The sequence below is a fragment of the Danio rerio genome, chromosome 5 (genome assembly GCF_049306965.1).
Source record: "Danio rerio strain Tuebingen ecotype United States chromosome 5, GRCz12tu, whole genome shotgun sequence".
Lineage (NCBI taxonomy): Eukaryota > Metazoa > Chordata > Actinopteri > Cypriniformes > Danionidae > Danio > Danio rerio.
The window spans coordinates 73,750,001-73,772,500 of NC_133180.1; the positions used below are offsets into that span (position 1 = coordinate 73,750,001).

General features: G+C 37.5%; 2 protein-coding genes across 3 annotated transcripts in view; both read right to left on the bottom strand.

Annotated features, from left to right (window-relative positions):
- Positions 1-22,500, bottom strand: part of eif4e1b (eukaryotic translation initiation factor 4E family member 1B) — a 109,564-nt gene that overhangs the window by 39,643 nt on the left and 47,421 nt on the right. The gene's annotated exons all lie outside the window — the stretch shown is intronic.
- b4galt4 (UDP-Gal:betaGlcNAc beta 1,4- galactosyltransferase, polypeptide 4) overlaps positions 1,601-22,500 on the bottom strand; it is a 30,214-nt gene continuing 9,314 nt past the window's right edge. For both annotated transcript variants that reach the window (NM_001366733.1, NM_001007401.2), the window contains 5 exons: positions 19,584-19,816; positions 12,804-12,991; positions 10,483-10,605; positions 7,969-8,073; positions 1,601-6,323 (listed from right to left, as the gene is read on the bottom strand). In NM_001366733.1, the coding sequence (NP_001353662.1) occupies positions 6,182-6,323; positions 7,969-8,073; positions 10,483-10,605; positions 12,804-12,991; positions 19,584-19,816 (791 nt within the window). In that variant the 3' untranslated portion in view covers positions 1,601-6,181. The remainder of the gene's footprint in view (positions 6,324-7,968; positions 8,074-10,482; positions 10,606-12,803; positions 12,992-19,583; positions 19,817-22,500) is intronic.

Consider the following 22,500-nt stretch of genomic DNA (forward strand, 5'->3'; position numbering starts at 1 on the left):
TCAGTTATCTGTTAATGGGGCTAATAGAAATATTCTGCATGTGCATCAATCCTAGACATACTCAAAATCTATACAAATCCACCACTATCACCCTGTTTTATTTCCCCCCCATATTTTTCTCGAGGACAGTAAGGTCTGCCTTTGCTTAGACCAGGGGTAGGGAACCTATAAAGCTCGGTAGCCACATATGGCTCATTGACCATATGTGGCTTTCCAGCTGTCTCTCTTCAATAATATATATATATATATATATATATATATATATATATATATATATATATATATATATATATATATATATATATATATATACTACTAGAAATCAGTTTCCTATTGAAAATACAATTATAATTCCTTTTATATTGTATTTTCTACAGCAAAATGATTAAGAACTTGGTTTGCAATAAAAGGACATTTCAACCAATGCGCATATGTGGTGCTTTGGTTTAACTTGAATCACGACAACAATAAAGGGCAAGTTATATTACTTACAATTCTATGGGAAGCTCTCACACGTAAATTCAAACGTTCATGAGCGGCGATGACAAAAAGAAAAACAATTCTGCAAATTGTTCTTTCTTGATACGTTGTGATGCGTCATATTTGTTTATTTTTGAGTTGTGCATGGATGTAAATAAAGGTTTTGGGTATAAATATGTAAAGGTTTTGTTATATACACACAGCCCATATGGCTCTTTAAAAAATGCATTTGATTAAAAAAAATCTGAAATGGCTCTTTGCTGTAAAAACTTTCCTGACCCATGGCTTAAACAAAAGTCTTGTCACTTAACAGAAATAAAGTACAATGAGCTTGGAGGACTGCATCCATACATCTCCGCAAAGACTCAAATCACTTATTAATAAAGTCAAGAGTTAAGAAAGCGTTCTTGCAGGACTCCCAGAGTTCATCAAGATTCTTTGGTTTCATATTCAATGCCTCCTCCTCCATCTTACCCCAGACATGCTCAATAATGTTCATGTCTGGTGACTGGGTTGGCCAGTCTTGGAGCACCTTGACCTTCTTTGCTTTCAGGAGCTTTAATGTGGAGGCTGAAGAATTTGCCCTCTCCTGTGGTTTGTGATGTAATGGGCAGCACAAATGTCTTGATACCTCAGGCTGTTGATGTTGCCATCTACTCTGCAGATCTCTCGCACGCCCCCATACTGAATGTAACCCCAAACCATGATTTTTCCTTAATCAAACTTGACTGATTTCTCTGAGAATCTGGGTCCATGCAGGTTCCAGTAGGTCTTCTGTAGTATCGTGATGATTCATTATAAATAATTGAAACCTTCTGCCACTTTCCCAAATGATTAACTAGAAGTCAAGTATTATTTGTTGCTCCTACAACTGGCATCGATGACAAGACTTTAGTCAGGCAGTGTACATAGAACATTGTAGTAAAAACTAAAGTATACTACAGTATATCAGTTCAGTATAGTTAATACTACAGTACGCTTTAGCAGTCATTAATAAATTGTTTTAAATACTACAATATATTCAGTATAATACACTTTTAATATAACATTGCCTACAGATAAATTACTATGGTGCGTTTTTCCCAAAAGTAAAATAAAACAAACACAATCTGAAGCAGACTCCAGTCTGTAATGAACTTTATTTGATGGACGCTCTTAAATCCTGACACATTCCGATCGCGACTTGGTCTCTGCGATCCTTAAAATGTGAAAGGACAATATCATTATACATATATAATCCAGGTAAACACAAACCTCTTTCTTTTCCTCTGATCATAAAATCTTTAAAAAGTAAACACCACCCAGTTTTATGAGTGAACAGCCGCTCGGGCCTCAATGTACAATAATTAACCCATCTACAACTACATTTCACTGAAATGAAACCGATTTAAATCTGATCACTGGACCCAAACACCTGCTAGATATATATTCATTTTCACCAAACAAATATCAGAAGCATGTTCAGCGGGAATCAACAATCGCAGAACATGCAGACTCGAGTCAATATTTTAACCGACATAACAACAAATCCGTTTGCCGTTGCTCTCTGTGATGAGATGACTGATTCTGGAATGTGTAAGCGTGTACAAGCAGAACAGAATACAGTGCATAACTTCATAATTAGAGGTTCATCTTTAACCCTTGTGTTATGTTGAGGATGTTTTCATCCACTCAGGAATGATTTTGTGTATTACCTAAGAGCATAGAATCACCAAGAGGCGACACTCTAGTGTAATTTGCGAAACAGCCACTAGAGGGTGAAAACTCCAATAGAACAGCAGCATATTATAAGTCTGTAAAATAAACTATTAAAAGTGCTGATGGTTGTGATAGTAAGTGTTGTATTGTCGTCTTTCAGGTTGTATCTAAGCTTCAATGCGCTTTTTAAATAAATAAATAAAAAACAAAGCAGCTGCTTGCCATCGCGACAGTAATGAGATCCAATGGACGACCGATCACTTTCACTCCAAAATGGCGGAATCCGGGACTGTTGCTGGGCGCTGCTGTTGAAATGGAACGTTCTATCCGCTTGTTAAGTGGTGACGTGTTTGTGACGTATGTTTACTGTTTCCGGGTCCAAGCCGCCATTCATTTGAGTGGAGAAATCATTCGTTTATGATCACGTTTTATTCCTATCACACATTAAAGTTAATTTTATATAAAATCATAGTGTACACAACAATATCTGGGCTTGCTGCGTAACAAATACCAAAAATTTATATTAGGCATGGACATATATACTGCCATCGTGATTTTCGAAAGCATTAAATCGCTTTGTAAACGTTTATTATTACCATTTCATGAGTCTCCCCATTCAGTTGAATAGAGCCCTTGGACCCGGAAGCCGCTTCGCGTGACGTCACACTTGGTCATTCTAAGCTCTTTGGTATTACTGTACGTTCACATCGAAGGCGGTGAGAGCGTCAAAGATTGCTCTTTCTGCCCTAACGACAACGCTGTCTGGCTTCAGCTCTAGCGGCGAGAGCGTCAAAATTCGTTACATTGATCTCGGGGCATTGCAGCATATCATATCGGTAACATTCGCACATAAAAACATGCTTTCTAGCGTGAAAATGTTGCGCACTTCTTATCAAATTCATTTAGCAATGGAAGATCAAGTTGTGTATGGTGTGGCTTTGCTCCACCTAATTATCCAATGTGTTCATATGTCTGAAATATCCTAAAGCTGCAATACTGTTTTGTTTTGTCGCATGAGATTCACGCTTTTTAAAAGAAAAAACAATATATAAACCTTATATATAACATTAATGCACATCAGTAACTCGGGGTGGTTTGCTGCTGAGTGTGACACGGTTGGGGATGAGAATCAGCACCTGCAAGTCTGAGGCCATGTTGCTCCACCGGAAAAAGGTGGTTTGCCATCTCCAGGGTGATTGAAAGTCCTTACCCCAGGTGAAGGAGTTTAAGTATCTTGGGAACCGATCCGTTATGGTAAAGAAGGATCTGAGCCGAAAGGGAAGGCTTCCGATTTACCGGTCAATCTGCGTTCCTACTCTCACCTAAGATCATGAGCTTTGAGTCATGACCGAAAGCACACGATCTCAGATTCAAGCGGCCGAAAAGAGTTTCCTTTACAGGGTGGCAGGGCGCACCGTTATAGGGTGAGGAGCTCTGTCACCCGGGAGGAGCTCGGAGTATAGCTGCTGCTCTTCACATTGAGAGAAGTCAGCTAAGGTGGCTGGGGCATCTGTTTCGGATGCCTCCTGGACGGCTACTTAGGGAGGTGTTCCAGGAATGTCCCACCGGGAGGAGGCCTCGGGGAAGACCCAGGACACGCTGGAGGGACTATGTCTCTCGGCTGGCCTGGGACCGCCTCGCGATCCCCCCGGATGAGCTGGAGGAAGTGCCTGGGGAGAGGGAAGTCTGTGGTTCTCTCCTAAGACTGCGGCCCCCGCGACCCGGAAAAGCAGTAGAAAATGAATCGCCAGTAACTTTTTTCAAATGTAAATGATTGGAAATCCGGCGACCGCAATAATCAAACCCTTGGGAACAACTGTGGTCAGAAACAAAATTCTTCTCAAGCGGTGGACTTCTACATTCTGATTGCTTGCCACCGAACCACATCATAGCTCATTACCATAAAGTTGATTTGTTTTCAACTCTCCTCGATGCACACATCGGAGAAGACGTGCCGCACTGCTCCTTACCACTTATCGCCACTGGCTTTCATTGAAAATTAATGACTTCCGTCTACTTTGACGCTCTCGCCGCTTTTGGTGTGAACGTACAGTTAATTTGGTCACAACTTTCTCTGTGCTTCAGCAAATATAATGATTATTAGTGACAAAACAAAAAAATAATTAAAATTTGGGAAAATTTACTTCTCTTTTGTTATGTTAGTGGCTGTTTTTGCCCCATTGACATTGAATTTTTTTTGATTGCAAAGCTTTGACACCATATAATTGGGCTGGGCAATTTGGCCTAAAATTAAAATCCTGTAAGGAAACATCGTAAATAACTGGAAATCTGGCGACCACAATAATCAAATCCATGGGAACATCTGTGGTCGGAACCAAAATTCTTCCCAAGCGGTGGACTTCTACATTCTGATTGCTTGCCACCGAACCACGTCATAGCTCATTAACAAAAGGTTGACTTGATTTTAACTCTCCTCGATGCACACATCGAGGAAGACGTGCCGCACTGCTCCTCACCACATATCGCCACCGGCTCCTATTGAAAGTAAATGACTTTCGGCTACTTTGACGCTCTCGCCACTTTTGGTGTGAACATACAGTTAATTTAGTCACAACTTTCTCTGTGCTTCAGCAAATTGAATGATTTTTGTGACAAATCTTATTTTCACACATAATTTCGGAAAACTTGAAAAAAAAATTTAAAACCCAACAAATTTGGCCAAATTTACTACTCTTTTGTTATGTTAGTGGCTGTTTTTGCCCCATTGACTTCCATTATAATTACATTTTTGGATTGCAAAGCCATGACACTATATAACAGGGCTGATTGATTTGGCCTAAAATCTAAATCTTGATTAACTGAACATTTTAACTCGATTACGATTAATGAACGATTAATTTAGTTAGTTATTTTATGTTTTTGCCCTCATAGTTCGCTGACAAGTTTTGTGCAGTAAATATGCTCGCATATTACAAGCAAGGGAGTTTTATATGTAGGGTGCATTACTTGATTTTAAAATAACTCAAGTAAACGCACACTATTAACCATCTATGATTATTTATTAAGAAACAACGTTGAAGGACTAAAATTAAAACACACATTGCCTAAAACGCAGTTTTACCCATCGTAGTCACCGCTACCAAACTGACCAATCACATAGCTTGCGCTACACATCGTTGTGATGTTCAAGTCCTATTTTGGAGAGGTGCGCATATATACGAAGGCTGCACCAGACAGTACACGTGCCCTTGGCAGAATTATAATATCATAATAATATAATAACTATAAATCGTAATATAATAAGTATAATTCAACCTTAACAGAGCGGAGTCACGTGACTCCACACACTTTAGGATAAGTAATTAAAAAAAATTGACCTGGAAAAATTAGATCGATTATAGGTTCTGAATGTTGATTACTTTTTGATTAATCGCCCAGCCCTGTCATATAGTTATGCATTCTTGATTTTTAGTAGTTTTCCCTGTTGGGAGGAGGTCAAATGTGTAATTTTTACAGTTGATCATCGGTTCCAATGCAAAAAAAAGGATAATTTCTGGATTTTAAATAGATTTTTAAGGAGTGTTGTGTGTGTTTATGTGTGCGTACGAGAGAGAGAGACCTTTACACACTTGCCTCGATATATCTCTAACAACTACATGGAGTAAACAAAACAAGGGAACTGTTTTCAAATGCACACTACAATGTGCTGTTATACTCCATATGAAACCCAGAAATGAAGCTTTTCTCAGAGGCACGTCTAAAGAGTTAATATTTTAAAAACTAACAATAATAATCTGACACATTTTTAATTTAGTGGATGCTTTCATTCCAAGCATAATGCACGTTGATTTCTGTAATACTTAAATGTAGTGTTTTGATCAGAGCTCTGGCCGTACTATCTTAAATGACAGATTCAGATGGACAGATCTCATAGTGCAGACGGTGTTGAGCAAGAACACCCAGTATGAGATCCGACAGGCACTGGTGAATGCTGCGTTTCAATGCAAATCGTCTCTTGAGTATCACCATCCAGAAACAGGGCTCAATGAGCTTGCTCGGGCTGTCCAATGTCCACCGTGACGTTGATATACAGCGGTGCTCTGTGGACAGACATAACCTTGTAGGAACAGCTGTTTAAGCCGTCGTTCTTCCATGTCTGATGAGTTCGGCGTAACAGTTGCATCCTGCATTGCAAAAAATAAAAACAATATGCAGTTGAATTAAAACTATTCACCCTCCTTTTTCATATATTTCCCAAATTATGTTTAACAGACCAAGGAGTTTTTCACAGTATTTCCTATAATTTTTTTTCTTTTAGAGAAACTCTAATTTGTTTTATTTCGGCTAGAATAAAAGCAGTTTTTAATTTTTTAAAAAGCATTTTAAGGTCAATATTATTAGCCCCCTTAAGCAATTATTGTTTTCGATTGTCTAAAGAACAAACCAACGTTATACAATAACTTGTCTAATCACCCTAACTTGCCTAATTAACCCAGTTAAGCCTTTAAATGCCACTTTAAGCTGAATATAGGGGTGTTCGGTTCAGTTTTTTTGTAGTCGACTCCGTTCTGGACTCCTAATTTTGGAGTCGGTGTGTGAATCGACCTCATTCACTTAAAATAGCGCAAGGATTAAACATGCTGTATCATATCGCGCTTTATATGTGCAGACAGTTCTCCTCTGGTCAGACAAAACCTGGGGTAAATCATCTGTAGTCAAAATAAAATAGTTATCAGCCTATACTTTTTACAACATATTGACTAGTTAATTGTCTAGTGCAGTGATTCTCAAACTGTGGTACGTGTACCACTAGTGGTTTGCGGAGGAATTAAATATGTCATGTACATGCTATACATATTTCAAAATTTATCAAAAATGATATATATAATATGCCACATATGACATATAGCCTATATTTCTAAGGTAATCTGCCAGGTTTTTTTTTTTTAACTTTGCAGAAATTACATGTAAATGCATCAGCTTCTTACATCGTAATGCTCACTACTCTTGAGTACTTCTGAAAGGGCTACTTTTTACTCACACTTTGAGTAGTATTTACAACAGATACTTTTACTCTACTTGCACTACATTTTTAGGCAAGTAATGGTACTTTTACATGAGTATGATGTTTCAATAGTCTTACCACCACTGATTAAAATACATATCGCGACAAAACAAAATATGACAATGTCATTTTTCCAATATCGTGCAGCCCTCACTTGTGTATATATATATATAGATGTCAACTGTATGGAAAATTTTAAGGTAAGGAAATTTTCACAGTATTTCTGATAATATTTTTTCTTCTGGAGAAAGTCTTTTTGTGTTTTATTTCGGCTAGAATAAAAGCAGTTTCTAATTTAAAAAAAAAAACATTTTTGGGACAAAATTATTAGCCCCTTTAAGCTAATTTTTTTTAATCGATAATCTACAGAACAAACCATCGTTATACAATAATTTGCCTAATTACCCTAACCTGCCTAGTTAACCTAATTAACCTAGTTAAGCCTGTAAATGTCACTTTAAGCTGTATAGAAGTGTCTTGAAAAATATCAAGTAACATATTATTTACTGTCATCATGGCAAAGATAAAATAAATCATTCAAATCTATGCTTAGAAATGTGCTGAAACAATCTTCCCTCCATTAAACAGAAATTGGGGAAAAAAATAAACAGGAGCGCTAATTATTCAGGGAGCTAATAATTCTGACTTCAACTGTGTATTTATATATAGTAAGAAACTAAAACCAAAATAGCAATGTTACATCTTTATAAGTACATTTATTTACTAATATTGCAACTTTATTTCTGGTGAATGCTGAAACTGACCTGTCTTTATTGACTTGGTTGCCGCTGTCTCTGTTGTGAAAGACCATGGTGTAGCGCGCCACTTCAGGCGGCGGCCGCACTATTGCCATTTTTTGTAGTTGCACCCTGAAAAAAAATACTATTAACATCCTCAACATACAGAAATAGCATTTCTCGGACATGGTGTTACAGCAGTGAACATAGAAACCTACATATATGGACAAAACAGCACATGTGCAAAGATGAGAATCATGAACCAGTCCACTAGGTGGCAGTGCAAGTGTACCAGTAACAAACTCATCCATCAGTGCTCATGCATCATTCATTGTTCTTCAGCTTAGTTCCTTATTTATCAGGAGTCGGCACAGTGGAATGAACCGCCAACTATTGCAGCATATGTTTTATGCAGCTGATGGCCTTCCAGCCGCAACCCAGTACTGGGAAACACCCATACACTCTCCCATACACAAATGCACTCATACACTTAAGTAAATAACCTATATTCAAGTATACAGATATCTGTTTTTCATGACTTTTCCAAAACTTTACAGAATTTCCATGACTGTATGAACCCTGATAATTTAATTAGTTACTAAAGTTAATCTAATTGCATTACTTACGTTACAAATATAGTTTTTAGAAGGAAAAAAGCTTCTTCATAAATCCCGTTTTCCACTGCAACGTCAGTTAATAAGCATTTAATTGCTGGAGAACGCCAGCTGATGAGAGTGGTTGCTTCTTCAAGTGGAAATACAGACATTAGGCTACTTTGATTTCATTGAGCGTAAAAACAAAAGTATTGCTGTGAAATACAGTCTATGTCCAGTCTTTAATGAACCTTGGACTGTTTTTAACTCGACCAGCAACTTGTTTAAGCAGTTAAACACCAAGGAGGACATCAGCGCCTAAAAACATGGCAGCTCAACTCACCCTAAACAAGCTAAATTGGATTTTTCTGAAGGATCGGGAGTGAAATTATCTTCTGAATGTAAAGAGAAGCGTAACTGCTTATGGGGCTGTTCCCATATTGTGTCGTTTGCACACGCAAGTTCGTTATTTCCAATAGAGGCCCATGGCTGGCGAGCGCATTTTTCAGGCGCTCCCGGATGAAAACTGTGGGTCCCCTGACAAGAACTCACCAATCAGTAGGGGTGTCAAAATTAATTGTTTCTTTGGTGCACCGCGATGCAGACGCGGACAATACGGTATCGGTTCAGTAATAATCATAACCGGTTATTATGTACTGACGTCATTTATCTCCTATGTGCTGTCACGAGGGAGGAGAGCGCGAGTATTTACAACACTCCGCCAACTCAGGGCCGGCCCGTGGCATAGGCATCATAGGCTAATGCTAAGGGCGCTGTTTATCCAGGGGGGCGCCAGAAATCAACGTGGTTCAGTTGGTTTTGTTTTAGATATTCCTGACACACATTCAGTTATAGACGGCAATAACTCAAAAACCTCTTACCCTAAAAAGATCTAAAGTGTGTTTCCTACAAAAAGACAAAGCTGGTTATGTTTCACAGCTGTCTTTCTTTTTTTTTTGCTCGACATTACGAGCACTGCTTCGTTTAAGCCCTCGCAATATGTGTTTAGCCAGGAGAGCTCGCGCTGAGAGGAGCTCTCAGTAAGGGACCGTCGTAAAAGTGCTTCTTTTATCAATTTTTTTGCTTTTCTGCTCCGCTCAGCGTGAGCTCTCCCTGTTGCGAGGGCTTAAGTGTGTGTGTTTGTTTGTTTGTTTGGTGCTGTCTATGTTTGTGTATGTGTTTGAATGAGAGACAGTGTGGTGCTGTGTGTCTGTGTGTTTATACAGAAAGCTTGTTATAGACTCCCCCCTAAAAAATAACACTGTATATGGAAAGCATCGTCAATGCACCGTGATGCACCGAAATATCGAATTGAACCGAAGGCATGATAATCGTAACCGAACCGAACTGTGAGACCAGTATAGGTTCACACCTCTACCAATCAGCGTCATTGAACAGACGCACTTAACTTCATAACTATAGCAGCCGTTTTTCGACTGAAATAAATGTATTTTTTATGTCTTGGTCACACTGTTTGGAGGGCCAGAAAAAATTGCCTCGGGGGCCGGGTTCGGCCCACGGGCTGCCAATTGAATAGCCCTGACATAGAAAGAAGTGAAATATGAGAAAATATTCAAATTTGATGATAGCAGGACTGAAAAGTAAACTACAGAAGAATCCTGGGTAAATGGGAGGGTTGACGGGTATCTAGACATACCCAGGGCTTAAGAGGAGCTAAAACTTCCTTTCAGCAAAAACCACATACCTTTACATACAAAGTACAAACTGGTTTGGCATTTTTGGAGGTTTTGTTAGAAAAAAGCCACTAAGCACAAACCTTTTGTTATGCGCGCTCTGGATGCAAACGCCTGTAAATAGGAGAAAACTGACTTCACAGCTGCCGCATGACCTAGTTCAGCACTTATAGCAGACAATGGATTTAATCAGTGTAAAATATTTAAGCGAGCCCTGAGCACTTCTGAAAGCATGCACTTCAAAGTTTTCTCACCTTATCCTCAGGTCATCGTCTTCTCCACCCCAGCCCCAGTAGGAGTTTGGAAAGCCGTTCACTTTGTGGAACTGGTCCTTCGTCATGGCTGAGACGCCCCCGAAGTATCCTTTGTATCTGAGTCTGGGATATCAGGGGCAAGAAAAGCCATAAGTGTCTGGTGAACTCATTTTAAACATAATTAAATGACTAAATTATGCACAATTGGAGCATAACATGGGATTTTAAAATGAAACAGTGCAGTTAGGAAATTAATTAGGGTACAACAACAGTCAATGTAGCTAAATAACAATGGTATTTAGAGATGCAGTGATAAAAATGTAGAGTTAGTCAAAGTACAAGCTGCCTAAATATGTTGTTTAGCTAGCACAATTCATTAGAGAAACAACTGGACTGGAAAAATAAATTAATAAATAAAATCAAACTAAAAACACTTAAAATAAGCAGACTCTGAGTCCTAGTGAAATATAACAGTGGATGTAATCAAACAAATGCAAAGCACATCCCATTTTTTCATTTCATTACTGTAAAGTGTTTACATATCCTCTTGATCAGATTACAGGAGGTTTATATCAAGACCGATCAGATTGATTAAGGTGTTATCAGTACATACTGTAAGAGCTTTTCAGTAAAAACTCATTACTGAAAAATGCTGTAAAACTAGTAGCGTCACTGCTTCCCTTTACAGTCCAACTTACAGCTGAATCACAGTTGACACTCCTGTTGAACTGTATTATTAGTCAACGAACTGACACAAACCAAAAATACAGCATTCATGAGGAAATGCATGGTGAACTTGTTTATATTGAAGAAACTTCATAACTTTTTAAATAGTTTGCCTGTTTATCTGTATAAAGCTGCTTTGAAACTATGTGCATATGTGTGTATGAATTGTTACAGAATTAAGGTTTACTTGATTATTGTTCTTCAAAGTGATCCAATATGAATGTGTTTAAGTGCAGCGCTATTCTGTCTTGAATGGATTCTGAGCTTAGTTTTACCAGCAGATGGCGCTGTATGCCTTACAAGCAGCCATAATCTGCTTGCCTCCACTTCCTTACAAATACCACTTGAATCTAAAATAATCATTAATAAAGTTAGGAAACGTTTAAACAAAGTGCGAGAGTCTACAGTGAGCTGTGTTTACATTAATGTCATGACATAAAGGCCAAATTACATAACTCATTTGAACACACAATCACTCTTCTTTAGTGTATGGTTAAAAACTAGTCTAAAGCGCTGTCTGCTGTAAAAAAAAAACAGCCTAGAGTGGCATTTGCTACTAAAACTAGCCTAGAACATCGTATGCAGTAAAAAATCTAGCCTAGAGTGCCACCTTCTGTTAAAAACTAACCTAGAGCACAACCTACTGTTAAAAACCAGCCTAAAGCGGCGTCTGCTATTACAAACTAGCCTAGAATGACATCTGCTGTAACAAAAACTTGCCTAGAGCACCAGCTGCTGTTAAAAACTAGCCTAAAGTGCCACCAGCTGTTAAAACTAGAACGCTGTCTGCTATTAAAAACTAGCATAGACTACAGTGTGCAGTAAAAAAACTAGCCTAGAGCGACATTTGTAGTTACAAACTAGTTTAGAGCGCCTTCTGCTACTAAAAACTAGCCTAGAGCACCATCTGTGGTTAAAAACTAATCTAGAGTGCCATCTGCAACTAAACATTTGCCTATAGAGCGCCTTCTGCAGTAGAATCTAGCCTAAAGTGCCACCAGCTGTTGAAACCTAGCCTAGAACGCCGTCTGCTATTAAATACTAGAGTAGAATACAGTGTGCAGTAAAAAAAAAAAATAGCCTAGAGTGCCCTTTTCTACTAAAAACTAGCCTAAAGCGATGTCTGCTGTAAAAAAAACTAGCCTAGAGCGCCAAAAATGGTTAAAAACTAGCCTAAAGCGCCATCTGTGGTTAAAAACTAGTCTAGAGCGCCGTCTACTACTAAAATTTGCATATATAGCGCCATCTGCTGTAGAAAACTAGCCTAGAGTGCCACCAGCTATTAGAAACTAGGCTAGAGCGCCATCTGCTACTAAAAATTTGCATATAGAGCACCATCTGCTGTAGAAAACTAGCCTAGAGTGCCACCAGCTATTAGAAACTAGGCTAGAGCACTGTCTGCTACTAAAAACTATCCTAGAGCGTCACCTGCTACTAAAAAGCTCATAATCGATTCAAGAGAATAGCGATGCATTTTGAAAATCTCAGAGACAATGGAGAACTGATATCTCAAGCTACTTTTCACAGTAGTTTGCTCTGTTAAATGACACAGCTCTACTGTTAAATGGTCTCTAAAAGGTCTCTATAATACTCACTTGTACCCAGTGGAATTCCTCCCGACCACTAAGTGCTTCGGCTGTTTCGCGCACATGTATAAGTTATGATCATTCTCAGGAACTAGATCAACATCATGGAAGATGAAACAGTCCCAGTTGTAGTCTTTCAGAGCCTCGAGGTAGCCAACATTTAATAACTTTGCTCTGTTAAATGTAGCATCTCCAGCCTGCAAGAAAACACACAAAAACACACGTTAAAGGGCACCTATTATAAAACAAAAGCATTTTTTGTAAGCTCTTTGGAAAGAAATGTGTATATAGTGTGTCCACAGTAATAATAAATACAATAAGTCTCTTTTTTTAAATTTCCTGATGCTAAAATAGGATCCAAATCTCAGTTATTTTTGAACGTTATGTAGGAGTGCGGTTTTCCCCGCCCACCAAATTGATTGACATGTGCCATGTCTCCATAATAACATGTATACACTTTTTTGCAAAGAAACTGAGAATAAAACATATGTAACAACTCTCTGTGATCAGCTCCACCTCAATAATTAATTTTATAAGTTTGAATTTTTAAAAAACAGGGCATGTTTGTAATAAAGTAATTCTTAATGGCTATAAATCATCAAGGCTGCATGGTGTCAGTAAATGTGCATATGTGTGTTTGTACTGCAACTGGCACTTGTGTGTGTCTCATCGTTTCAGAAAGGCTTGAATAAACTCCACCAAAAATACATCAAATAAACTAACCTGGAATTTTTGACTAATCAGCTGTATTTCAGCTTCATCTGAGTCTGTCTCTGTCACTGACTGCTGTTTATCTGATGTAAGGCATGAGAAGCAGACACTCACGTGGGAATAGTGGGCAGAGAGAAGCAGCTCAATTTGATTTTAAGCCACAGGCTACATAAACAGCTACACTTTAATTATGGCAGCAAAATGGGCAAATTCACATTCTGTAGAGACCAAAGGCTTATCTTACACCTTGTAAAAGAGGTAAAATAGGTATCCTTTAAGAGTTGACATTTCTAACCGTTGCCATTATTTCGCAATGGCTTCTTACATGTTTTTTTGAGACCTAACTAATAACACACAGATCTGTAAATTGATCACTGCAACCTAGATTTCCTGACTAAGATATTAGTTTCCACAGTTATTGTTGAAATATTAAGGATCTGCTGATAGAGAATTTTGATCTTCAATTGGGTTACGCGAGTAACGGGAGTTATGTAATCAGATTACTTTTTCAAGTAACTAGTAAAGTAATTAAAGTAATAGTTTTTTCCTTTAAGTTACGTTTTCTCATTACTTGACCGTAAGCAATCCTGACTTTGTGTTGAAACAAATCAGGATTAAATGCACATGTGTTGTGTACGATCTGTACAAGCATTCCACTTAATGTAGTTCTAGCTAAAATGAGAACATCAATATACTTAACCCACTTTCATAAACGGAGACTAAAATTAATAAAAACAGTAAAATGCAAACTATATTCATTTTGGAACAGTGTTGAAATTTTATCACGTACAGAATAGTTGAGCTAAACCTAAACTGTGCACACATGAATTTTATATTTGCTTCAGTCTGAGGTTTAGTCACTCAACGGTTCACTTTGGGTGTAAAAACGCTTTATATTATTCAAAAATATGAGTTTTTAAACTATTATTACAAACAAGCAAGCCCAGCCCAGATAAAAAAAATGTAATGCAAAAGCAACATAATGCACTACTTTCCTTAAAAAGTAACTAATGTATCATATTTAGTTACTTTGATTACTTTTAAAACTTTCCACAACCCTGCTTATCTTAATCTAGTTTTTGATCATTTCCCTCGAACAATTATATTTAATAATATATATCTATACTTAATAAACACCCACATTTGTGTTTTAAGTGGTCTCTTAATCTTGGATTATATCATTTCAACACTCTCCTTCCATTTACACGGGAAAAATAAGTATTCAACACGTCACCATTGTTGTCAGAAAACAATGTTTCTAAACTTGAAGTTTTCACCAGATGTTGGTAACCACCAAAGAAATCCCTGCATGCAAAGAACAATCTATTTAGTTTACAAACAAAGTTGTGTAATAAAATGAAATGACGCATGGAAAAAAGCATTGAGCACATGAAGAAAGGAAGGCGCAGAAACAGACAGAAGCTGAAATCTCACAGCAGTTATTTAGCAACCCTCTGCCCTTCCTCAGTGTAAATCAGCTGCTTCAGTCCAACATCTACATTAGCATGAGGATGAAGATGAAACCAGGGTGGACATTCAAAACAAAGCCAAGGAAACTCTCAAATGCTTTCAGAAAAAGAAAACCAAGCTGTAGAATGGCCCAGCCAATCACCTGAGGCGAATCCAATAGAAAATACAAATTAAAGCTCAGATTTTATAGATGAGACCTCCAGAACCATCAAGACTTTGAAACTCTGTTAAAGTCTGTAATAAACTCAAACCAGAGCAATGCATGTGACTTCATTCTCCATATTTACATTTACATTTAGTCATTTAGCAGATGCTTTTATCCAAAGCGACTTACAAATGAGGACAAGAAAGCAATTTACACAACTATAAGAGCAACAGTAAGTGCAATAAGTGCTGTAATAAGATAAGAAAGGAAAGTGGAGACTAAATAGTTGAGTTTTTAGTCGTTTCTTGAAGACAGTGAGTGACTCTGCCGTTCTGATGCAGTTAGGGAGTTCATTTCACCAACTGGGCAGATTGAGCGCGAGCGTTCGGGAAAGTGATTTCTTCCCTCTTTGGGATGGAACCACGAGGTGACGTTCATTCACAGAACGCAAGTTTCTGGAGGGCACATAGATCTGCAGAAGTGAGAGCAGATAAGAAGGAGTAAATCCAGAAGTCGCTTTGTAAGCAAACATCAGAGCTTTGAATTTGATGCGAGCAGCAACTGGCAGCCAGTGCAAACGGATGAGCAGCAGAGTGACATGTGCCCTTTTGGGTTCATTAAAGACCACTCGTGCTGCTGCATTCTGAAGCAGCTGAAGAGGTTTGATAGAGTTAGCTGGAAGCCCGGTTAGTAGAGAGTTGCAATAGTCCAGTCTGGAGAGAACAAGAGCTTGAACAAGGAGTTGAGCTGCATGTTCAGATAGAAAGGGTCGGACCTTTCTGATGTTGTAGAGTGCGAATCTGCACGATCGAGCAGTTCTAGAAATGTGGTCAGAGAAGTTTAGTTGGTCATCAATCGATACTCCAAGGCTTTTCACCATTTTGAATGCAGTAATGGTTCCCCCATCCATCTGAATTAAAACGTTATGATGTAGAGTCGGGTTGGCAGAAAGCAATTCCGTTTTCGCAAGGTTAAGCTGAAGATGATGATCTCTCATCCAGTGTGAGATGTCTGACAGGCAGGCTGAGATGCGAGCCAGAACCGAGGGATCATCAGGGTGAAAAGAGAGGTATAGCTGGGTATCATCAGCATAGCAAGTGGTAGGAAAATCCATGTTTCTGCATGACTGGTCCTAAAGACGCTGTGTAGATGGAGAAGATAAGTGGCCCGAGAACAGAGCCCTGTGGTACCCCAGTGTTTAGATGCTGTAGGTTGGACACCTCTCCCCTCCAAGACACCCTGAATGACCTGTCAGAGAGGTAAGATTTGAACCACTGAATAACAGTGCCTGCAACAGCCAGTGACTCAAGCGTAGATAGCAGGATCTGGTAGTTTACAGTGTCAAAAGCAGCTGACAAATCTAGCAAGATGAGGACTGATGATTCAGAGTCTGCTTTAGCCAGTCTGAGATCCTCCATGACCAAGAGCAGGGCAGTCTCAGTTGAGTGGCCTTTGTTAAAGCCAGATTGCTTGTTGCATATGACAGGCGTCTTTAAGCTGCCATCACCAAAAATTTTATATAAAGTATTAAATACATTTCAGTAGTTCAGCACTTTCTTCTTGTGTCATTTCATTGTTATTACACATCCGCACAGATTTTTTTTGTTTTATTTTTATATTTGTTTTGTTTGGGTTTTTACCAAAATCTGGTTCAATTCCATGTCAACAGCTCCTTTGGAAATATTATTTCCAGGAAAATCATGAAAAATAGAAAAATAACTGTCCATGCCAACACATTTTTTTTTCAGTGTGTGTATCCTGGGAGCAGTTCTTTTAAAACCAAAATAAGTTTTGTTTGGCACTGCTATTATACATGTCTGTCGAAGAACTATAATTAAAAAGGAACACAATAGTTGTAAGCTCTGAATAAGCCAGGCAGCAACAATGACAGGTGTACTGGCAGAACTGGCAGAACTAGAATGGGAACATCACACAAAACCTACAGGACATGAAGGAGGGCGGGGGGAGCATTCATCATAACTTTCATAAGCTCCAGCCTTACATGTCCTTCAGATAACTGTACTTGAAATAAAACTCTATGATACAGTATATTTTCTCTCAGTTGGTGGTTCTGTCAATACTGTTGGCGAAGATATGTCATGCTGAGGGAGGACAAAGCTGACTGTAATATGAAAACATTTCAGAATTAAAAACTTCCTCTTTGAATGTTTACATTAAGCTGTAAAATCAGATAGTTATGAAATCTGACTAAACACATTAATCACAGTAATGGTTATTGAGAAGTGAGAAACGTAGCTTGGTGTATTAAGGAGGAAATCACTTATTACTCAAAAAACGTATATAAATAAACACTAAAAAGTTTAACTGACAGAAGGACACAATTTCATGTGTGCAAATAATGCAATTATATCCACTGATCAGAGTAAGGACTAAAATATGTTCATGAGACGAGTAAATCTCTAAACCCCCATTAACATGCAATGTTTATTATTTTGATTATTCACCAAGAAGTATGACTATTTTTACTTTCAATATTCATATATAAAACAAGAGAAATGATAATTGAGTAGGTGTTTGTTGTTTTTTTAGTTAGATAACACAGATATAAAGAAGCTTTGTTGGCTATATTATAATGTATTTGTGTTTGAATATAATATATATTTTAAAGTGTAATTATTTTTTATATAAATAAATAAAAAATAAAATAAAATAAATATTTTGGTCAGAAAAGTAATCATGTAGACACCAATTAAAATCAGTGTAGATCACGTAATTTAGGGTCCTATTGTACACCTGGCGCAATAAGGCACAAGACGAATTTTCAGACCAGCGCAACCCTAATCTTCACGTTTTGTGCCACATTGTTTAAATAGCAAATTTATTTTCACCACTTTGTAAACTCGTGGGTGTGCTGGTCTAAAAAGGAGATGTGTTAAGGCGCATTGTTGGTGCGGTGCTATTTTGAGGAACTGAAATAAACTGTGCCATTGACCAACTAAAAGCTGCTCTAAAGTCCAGCGCAGAGCGCGTTAGTTATGCACCTATGCGGGTCCAAACACTTACACATTGCTTAATACACACAGGATGTACAGCAATACACAAATATATTTACATATAAACAAAATTAAAGGATTAATTGGTAAAAAAATATAGATATTTTCTACATAAATATAAAAACCACTGCCTCCATGCCTTCTTCATCTCAGGGGGCTTTTTTCTGTTTATTCATGACAATTTGCTTTTGCATAATGTTATTATTATTAGCAGTATTATTTATTATATGCACATTTATACTTGTTTTAATAAAAACAAGTTTAGACTCGTCCACCTGTCAGGTTTTGGAGACATCTGCATCACCATGTGGGGCATAAGAATAGGACATGTATTTTGATATAACTCAGTTTTTTTTTGAACACACTTCGTTATTATTGTTCATTTATTCGTTTGCTGGAAATTAGAACTAAATTTAGAAATAGTTTTGAAAAAAATCTGTGCACTTAACAAGCAAAATTAAATATGTCAGCTAATGGATGTCTTCAGTGGAGTGCGTACAACTGTTATCTACGAAAGTAAAGGACTAAAGTAAAGGGAGAGTAAAGAGGCCGAATGGAGAAGGCTCGTTCTTTATCCTTGTGCTGCAGATGCTCTGTTTAACTGTTTTCTAACTAGTGAAGCGTTCAGTTTTTCCACTTACAAAGTCTGTCATGTAAATAGCAAATGCGCCATGATGCAACGCAATGACTCTTAAAGGGAATGGGAGATGAGACTCTAATTGGTTGAATGCATGTTATGCTCAAAACACACCGATAACTCATTAAGAGAATAAGCACAACCCTGTTAGATCATGCGCCGGGGCGCATACCATATTTTTCCATCTTTAAAATAGCAAAAGTGGATACGGACACGCCCTTAATGCTTTTGCGTCATGCACTTTAGACTTTGCGCCTACATCTTTAAAATAAAGCCCATAATGTGGTTATGTTGTGCTTAATTGCATTTGTTTAATCAAGGTATTGTGTTTAGATGAGGTAAAATTTCAATGCAATATCAGAACAAAAAGAGAAAAACACATGATTATTGTTTTACGAGGATCCGTGTAATTGCAGCTTTCTCTCATTTCAGTTTCAGGCCGACTGTTTGGTGAAAGTGTCAATGCAGGCTTTGCAAACAATCTGTTGTTTAAGGATGGGGCTGTGCAAACTGTAACAGACTCGACAGCAAAGCCACGGGCAAACATTTGCTACACATTTCAATATGAAAAGGGCGTTTTACATTTAACGGCACAGAAGCAATAAATAGTCTATTTAAGGTCAGAGAAGAAAGGATAAGGTTGTTAAACTGGTCCTAAAGGGATAGTTCACACAACATTGTCATCGATCACTCATCACCGACTTGTTTAAAACCAGTTTGAGTTTTTTTTATTCAAACGAAGATAAAACATTCAGGTTGGCTAATAATTCTGACTTCAATTGTATGAGCTCCTGTCAGGCCTGTTTTCTTACCTGGTGAATGACATAGACGGCGTAATGGAGCTGCTGTCTCTGTAGGAAAGGGTGAAGGTGGTAGAGGAGGTAGAGCAGGTGCTTCTCTCTGTTTCTGTGAGGGATGAGGATGGCCACGCTCTGTCTGGCCGTACAGTCCGAGGGTTTATACTGACCCTCCACGACCTCCGCGTTTTCAATCTCTACCTGCTCCAGCGTCAGCGAGGGCTCGAATGTCAGCTTCAAAGAGCCTCCTGTGGAGAAGAGCAATCAGAGAACTAAATAAACACACATGTACGCAGGGCCGCAAGTAAGTGAAAGGCCCACAAGCCAGGTGCAGACCTTAGATACAGCACCAGCTGGGGCCACACATTAATTACAGGGCCCCATCTTTGGAAACAAGCCCAAATTAGCAAACAGCTGTGGAGGGGAAAAAACTGTAACAAGTAAACATTGACATTCGCATAGAGGTGGCTGCGAGATTCCCACACATTTCCCTTAGGCTTGTAGTTTCATGGTTGATATTTGTATCCAGTGTTATCAATTCATTTAACAGATACTAAAAGTTTAAATAGTAATGCAAGCATGTTTAGCATATATTCTAAATCTGTTCTCTTATACTCATTAGATGGAAACGGTGCTTTATTTGCAAATCTGTTCTGCTATATTTTAGTTTCGCGCATATGTTTAATGCACATCTTTGGTTCTGAATAGTAATGTTTGGCATATATTCAACAGAGGCTCTTTGAAAATGCATGCTGCAGCCTACATTGTTTTGAAACTTCAATAATGTACTTAAACATTTATTTGACTGCAGTTTTTAGGTAAAATGAACAGTACCGGGCAGTATGACGCCAACCACTTGTTCCTATTCACATTATTGAGGAGGTTAATGCATTAAAAGTGTGATTTTGTTATGAAATATCGGTCACACTTTATTTCAAAGGTGCGGTATTTAAGTTTGACACCAAGTGGTTGAACTAGGTATTGCACTCCTGGTTTAAAACAGATTGACAACATCAATAGGAGTGTGCCTGACTATCGAGCCTAAAGGCTGATTTAAGTCATGTTCTATATAAAAGCAACAGCACACATTATATTTTTCAAAATGAAAGGAGTGTTTATTAAATTTTAAATGCTAATAATGCGAGTTTGAATGCCATTTTACATGACATTTATTGCCGTACTACTGAAAGCAGCAGCAGATAGTTCACTTCACATCTTGAAAATAAAATAAACTGTTTAAAATTTAACTTTAGAACTGTGACTCAGTGCAAGCCAACACATATTAGTGATTCGCCATATACATTAAATAATGTTAAAGAGGTTTAATATGTATTAATTAGATTATAAACCGTTGGAGTGCAGTAAGTGCACTAATCTCTGCATCTAAATGGATATTTAAATTTCTGTCATATTTCGCCTGGTGCAAACAGCCAAACTGCTTATTTAATATCTCGTCACGTAGTATATAATTAGGACACGGAATTACAATGTAACCAGCTCACCCAATGTTTACAATTGTATTATTTATATGATTTGCTAATTAATAGCCACCTCATGAAACTCTGAATCAGCGTCATTTCGGAGATTGATACTGTCCACTGTAGATTGCATTTCGGTTGCGGACACATACTTTAAGAGCCGTCCTGATTTAATGGCAGTGGGCTGGTTAAAGGGACCAAAATAAACACTGACGTTCCAGCACAGAACTGACTTCTGTGACTTCTGACTTCGGCATTGTTTTTCAGATAAACAAAAATTACTTAATTCACTTAACATGTTTCTTAAATATCTACAAACTTATTATGGTATTTTTATGCTTTAAAAAGCCAAAAACTTACATACAGCACCTTTAAAGTACAAATAATGTTATTAACTAAGACTTTTAGCTCAATAAACTACTAATTAGCTGCTTATTAAAAGTTAGTAAGGTAGTAGATGGGTTTTGGTATTGTGTAGGATTAGAGATGTAAAATAGGATCATTTAAATATCTTAATAATAGGCAGATGATAAGCCAGTAGTAGATGGTGTAAATTGTTACTTAAACTAAAGTGTTGCTGACACATCTATACATGTTTAATGGCTTCCACTAATACCTAACATAAGCGTTTTAAATCACAAATAAATTAACTAAAACAATACAAAATAAACTGATCAGTACTTTGAAAAAACACATAGGTCATTTTGTTTTTTTCATAAGGAGTAAGTTGACTTGAGTATTTTTAGGATATCTGTACTTTTTTTCCAAGTGATTGATCTGGGAACTTTGCTTACTAATGATAAGATGTCAGACAAAATAATGAAGCTTCTGGGTTTTATATGCGGGCAATGAAATAGAACTGATCCAAAACAGCACCCATACAGTAATCTATAATACTATAATCCAGCTAAAGTCACATGACAGGCTTGTGTGATGAGCACATGTCACTTTAATCCAGAATTCCCATTTTGATAAAGCTCTAAAATCTCTCTCAAGTTTGCGTTTTCAAATAAAAATGGTGTGTTTGTCAGTAAACAATGGCTCGCATTTTGTTTCTCAGTATGACACGATCAAATCGGTCTTCAGATGAGTTGTTCCACAATGAACCATTCCCATTTCACAATATAAATCATCATGCGCATGTCCCAATTTTGATATAACAGTGGCAGGAAAATTCTGTTTTTTAAGGTTCAGGTATTAAGAAAAATTAAAAAGGGATAAAATGACACAGGATGGCTTAAAGATTAAAGGGTTTAGAAGCATATTTAGTCAAATTTTTAGTCATATATATATATATATATATATATATATATATATATATATATATATATATATATATATATATATATATATATATTTACAGACATCTATCCATCCATCCATCCATCCATCTATCTATCTATCTATCTATCTATCTATCTATCTATCTATCTATCTATCTATCTATCTATCCC